The following is a 5,479-nucleotide window of genomic DNA, read 5'->3' as shown; positions in this document are numbered from 1 at the left end:
CTGTGTGGTGAATGAGTAACGAAATCCTTAGCTTGTGAGGCTAATGTAGGCTAATTATTTACGTACTATCGTTGGGTAACAAATCATACCTTCACAAAATCGTTCCGTGACCAAGCTCTCAATTAAATGTAGCATTTTTTCTTTTCCGAGTACACACTTTCATGAATATATCCATTGATGATTAAATCATAAGAGCTCTTAAAGTTGCATCATTCATCTGAAATGTTTTTGCCCAGTTGCTCGATGACAAAATGCATACTGAAGCCTCTTAACAAGTTGTTTGGAATGAATACAAATAATGCATAGTCCCTTACATACTTAAGTCCTTGTACTGTTCTCTAAGGACCTCATGGTGAACTACTGCAGTATGTTAGGATTCTAGAACAGATCAGGGTAATAGATCAACAACAACTCACCTCCTCTGTCAATTTGCATACACTCTGCTTGATCTCGGATGACTCTCGACTGCCTGCACACACACACACACACACACACACACACACACACACACACACACACACACACACACACACACACACACACACACACACACACACACACACACGCACACGCACAAAAAATGTGAAACCTCTCAAGACCTCACGTGCAGGTTTAGGAGGACATTACCTAGATAAGGTGACGGTGGGGCTGCAGGTGACATGCTTGGACTGAACTCAAACTTCTGGGAGGAGATGGAATTGTTTTCCGTCTCGATGCCGTCCACAAACCTATGTAGACGGGAGGGTTTTGTGATTTTGCAGGGACACATTGCATCAACCAGCTATTTCGTGCAAATTTGAAGTCTGACAAGTTTGTTTTGTATGAGCTCCTGAGGAAAGACTTTTAATCTTGCTCAGTCAGTCTCTTTCTCTCTTTCTCTCTCTCTCGCTCTCTCTCTCTCTCTCTCTCTCTCTCTGATTGACAGTATGCAAAACGCACTGTCCAACTGCAGGCAGCCTGGTACAAGTTGCCATAGCAACCAATCTGCCTCCCTTTCCAGTGGGAGCAGACACTCTGCTAAGGGTGTATGCAGGGTCGCATGGAAAGCTGCTGAAACATTTATTATTTCCATTTTAGTGTCGATGAACTTGTAGACTCTTTGTCCTGAGGATCAAGGATGTTGAATTTTTTTTTAAATGACTTACCTGGGGCTGAGCTCTGCAGGCGCGCCTGAAAAGCTAACCACAGGTATCTGCAAGGTGACTGGTCGGGACTGTTCGGCGGGGGCGCGGAAGGGTCTCGGGGGTAGCAAAGGGGAACGCAGTGGCGAGTTGATCCCACGGCTGAGACGCAAAGGTGAGCGGGGAGCACGGGACACCAAATTCTGCTCCTCGTCGGCCCCTTCCTCATCCTCCCGTATTGAGGGAAGCTTCTTTACCAGGCCACCATTACTCTCCCAGTCAGCCTAACAAACACACACAGTCAGTTAGTTAGACTGGAAAAGCGATATTTTTGGTCACAAGGGCCATATTATATGTTTTTGCCCAATCACATTTCAGACTTCACCAACATGCCATATTATGTATTTAGCTGCCCAGGGCCTGTCCTGCGTTTTATTAGGCAGTGTGTACAAACATTAACAGTGCAAATATCAATAGCATCTGACTCCCTGATTTAAAAAAAGAAAAAAAAAGAAAAAAAAAGAAAAAAAAGTGGATTAAGTATCAAAATAATGACATACACTGCACAGCCTCTCTCTCGGTTCTGGTGTTCTTTCACAGTAATTATGTGAAATGATTGCAGCGATTGACTAACAATTGGCATCCCCACTTTACGCAGCAACTGTTACTGACAACTGCTGTTATTTTTCTTCTGAAAACATTGTTATCCGTGCATGTTTTATATAATGATCCGTTAAAAGGAGTCGTGAAAACATCTTGTCGTCGAGATAGAAAATAATTTGAAAAAGTAGCAGAAAGTCAATGTGTTCAACTTTGGCGTGCTTAGCAAGTGGCAACATGAGATGGTCGCCACTCGCCAGAGGCTTCCAGTCACATAGAGGTCAGCGATATATCTTTTTTTTTGTTTTTAATCCTTAAATCAACATTACCTTTTATTGTCACTTAACCAATCTGATTTTTAATTTGTTCTTTGTTCTCACAGTGCAGTCACCGAAACTTGTTACAGTCATATTTAACTGGTAAATTGACCAGCACACACTAATACAGAAATATATATATTTTTTAAACCAAGGATGTTGCATCCTATCACTTTCAACTCATGGCTGGTAGATAAACAGCACATAAGTACTTTCTATTTACCAGTAGGTGGAACACAAGTTCCACTTTTATTTTCCAGCTGACAAGGCTATTTGACACCGACGCTCACCAGCCACATTACTCGCAACACCTGTACGAAATGTAAAATTCCACCTTCAGAATGATAAAAATGCTTTTAAGTTTCAAAATAATTATTTTACTTTGCATCACACTCAATATTTAATATACCGATGACTTTATTAATAAATGCAAACACAAAAAAATACTGTGCATAAATAAATTCTGTGTTAATATACATTTAATACAATACAAAAGTATTGTTTTAAATTTTAATACAAAATAACAATGATGAAATATGTTATCACTTTTCCAGAAATAAAGTTTTCCTAGGCCAAAATACAATTTCCACAGATCTAGTGCCTGCCCAAACCAATATGTGACCCTAATAAGCAGAATTTGACCCCCCACTATCCACCTCTGCAATGGCATCTATGGTTGACTAGCACCCACCTGGCTGTGTTTAGGCAATAGATTTTTACCCCAAGAACCACCTAAAAAGAAAAAAAAACTTTGCTCTCCCAATACCACCATAATGACCAACATTAAGATACAATCAGGGCCAAAGTTCTTCTAGAAAATATTCCATATAACACTTGAATACAAATTGTTACTAAATATTTGAAATTTAAAAACTTCTAACTAATTCAAGGCAAATGTGTTGTTCAAGTACAAAATAACTGTACTTAACAAATGTTCTTTGCTGGATTTGGAAATTCAATAAGATTCCGCACAGTATGGGCATTTAATTTTGCGATCCTTATGCATACCACTAGAGAGAGCACACGCACTTCTACCACATGTTGAGAATCACGAGGTTATAGAATTTGTGTTTGTCATCACTGTCTGTTTTAAAATATTTTTAACGTGTAAAAAATAATAATAATATTGATAATAATTATAAAAACAAAATAAATCCTTACTCGTATTGGGGGTCCTCGAATCGGGCAGGCTCAACGTACTTGTTTCAGATATGGGAGAAAATAATTTATATGAAGTTTAAAATCTGGTGACAGAATCAATACTAACCCAAAACCTCAGACAGCACAAGTAAGTCAGTGATATGTTAGAGGGGTTAGTAAAGAATGCCCTGACTCCCTTTGTTCTCATCAATGATTTCATTCTTTCAGTCAATATTTAAAAGCTGCTGGGTGGAGGACTGAAAGCCAACTGGGAAATTAAGAGTTTCACCTCGAGGCTCACGCTAGTCTAATTAGCGTATCCTAATGGACTTCTCCCTTTGTCTTTTTTGGGCATTGTTTTGTCAGATGCCTCATTTAACATGACAGATGTGGCCCGAGAATGAGTGTGTGTTGTGTCATTTCAGGTTAATAGCCGCCGTGCTTTTATGTTTTTTACAGCAGAATATGATTTACAGCCTTTCCTCATAGTACCATTGCGTGGACACAATTAATGAATCAATTTATAAATATGTATACAGTTTATATATTTCTAGGCACATTAAAACATCGCAAAACATGATGCATTCAATTTTATTTATGCTATTATTTTAGTTATCTGACTTTGGTATTCCAAATCAGAATGACAAAAATACCACACAGAAAAAAAAACCCTCAAAAGACACAATATCATAAAAAAGAACATTTACATGACAATTGTCATTGTCATTAAAAGTAATGAATAGGAATTTGTATATTAAATACATCTATGAATAAATAAAAAAAACAATCCAATCAAGACGTAATTAAAATAAATTACATAAAAGCAAAATTGACAAAACGCAGACGTACATGATAAACAATCATGTAAAATACAGAAATAAAGACAAATGCAGTACTGTATGTGCTACGCAAATATTTGTGCTTGTCTGTATTCGGTGTGGCACAAGTGTTTTGTTTTGCTAAGAAAAACTATGTTCAAAGCCTTACTACAGTAGAGCATCACATTAATTATTCATTCACAAGGAATGTCTTTAGAACAATGACATCTCGTAGTCTAAAAACAGATGCAATGTCTGATAATGACTATGTTTCATGTCTCATCATGCAGACAGATTTTCCATTTGCATCTTTCTCCCCCTTCATCCCACATCATTGACTGCTCAGCATCTTCTCCTTCACCGCCCCCTCCCTCCTCATCTTCCTCCTGTGGCAGTGTGATTTATTTTTAGCTACTTCTGTTCTATTCTTAGCTGGCGGCTCAAGAGGCATCCAAAGAGACCTTGCATGTGCGATGTGGGGGCGTGTTCATCAAGTGTGCTCGTGCTTGAGTTTGCCGTGCCACTCGTGTCTGTGTGTGTGATTGCAGCAGAAATGTGTGTTCTTAAATAGAAATGCACGTGTTTCTGCATATGCAGCACTTATCAATATAAGTTCTCGCCCTTGACTTCCCATGAGAGAGCAGGCGTACACGGCACATGTATGCCACGTGACGTCAGGTTAATCAGTCTAGTTGCATGTATGACACGTCTTCAAGGAGTTCTTGCTACTAAGTGTTTGTTCGACCTTCGATTCAGCACTACTGGCCATTGTATTCCGGACATCCAGTCCAAACAATTCTAGTGTCTTGCTTTCTACCTATCAGTCGATCCATCTACCTATGAATTAATACATTGATTCATTTATCTAGCTATTACCATCAGTTGATATATCCACTCTTTCATTGATAATTTCATCCACGTCTAAATATTCATCCATTGATCCATCAGCCCAATCATCACCAATGTAACTATAGCCGCCACCATCCATCCATCCATCCATCCATCCATCCATCCATCCATCCATCCATCCATCCATCCATCCATCCATCCATCCATCCATCCATCCATCCATCCATCCATCCATCCATCCATCCATCCATCCATCCATCCATCCATCCATCCATCCATCCATCCATCCATCCATCCAAGGTGTACCTAATTTGTCGTTGTATTAACCATCAGATTTGCTCTACCAGCATAAACAAACAACATGGCCGCCTGCTACCCACATGTGTTTACATGTGCCTCAACTGTCCTCCTCGTGCATAAAACTTTTCTCATGTCAGCACACTTGCATACTTGGACTCTGCAGTAAAAAAAGCTCTGCAGTGTGAGATGAAGAGGCGAAACCAGCCGTACTCATCCTCCTCCTCCTCCTCCTCGACTGGCTGGGTTATTTTTATCTGGCGTGATCCAATCTTAGCAGCAGCTGCAGGGGACACAGCCAGCCAGGGAGAGCCCGTGCTTCCCCCCTTCATCTCCC

General features: G+C 39.8%; 1 protein-coding gene across 2 annotated transcripts in view; it reads right to left on the bottom strand.

Annotated features, from left to right (window-relative positions):
- The window catches only part of kcnh3 (potassium voltage-gated channel, subfamily H (eag-related), member 3), a 47,029-nt gene that overhangs the window by 4,432 nt on the left and 37,118 nt on the right, over positions 1-5,479 (bottom strand). For both annotated transcript variants that reach the window (XM_085920394.1, XM_085920396.1), the window contains 3 exons: positions 1,146-1,405; positions 628-728; positions 417-469 (listed from right to left, as the gene is read on the bottom strand). In XM_085920394.1, coding sequence (XP_085776520.1) covers positions 417-469; positions 628-728; positions 1,146-1,405 — 414 coding nt within the window. The remainder of the gene's footprint in view (positions 1-416; positions 470-627; positions 729-1,145; positions 1,406-5,479) is intronic.

The sequence above is a fragment of the Syngnathus leptorhynchus genome, chromosome 9 (genome assembly GCF_054491065.1).
Source record: "Syngnathus leptorhynchus isolate UIUO chromosome 9, UIUO_Slep, whole genome shotgun sequence".
NCBI lineage: Eukaryota > Metazoa > Chordata > Actinopteri > Syngnathiformes > Syngnathidae > Syngnathus > Syngnathus leptorhynchus.
Note: the sequence above shows the minus strand (reverse complement) of the source record. Positions and strands in the feature narration are given on the sequence as shown.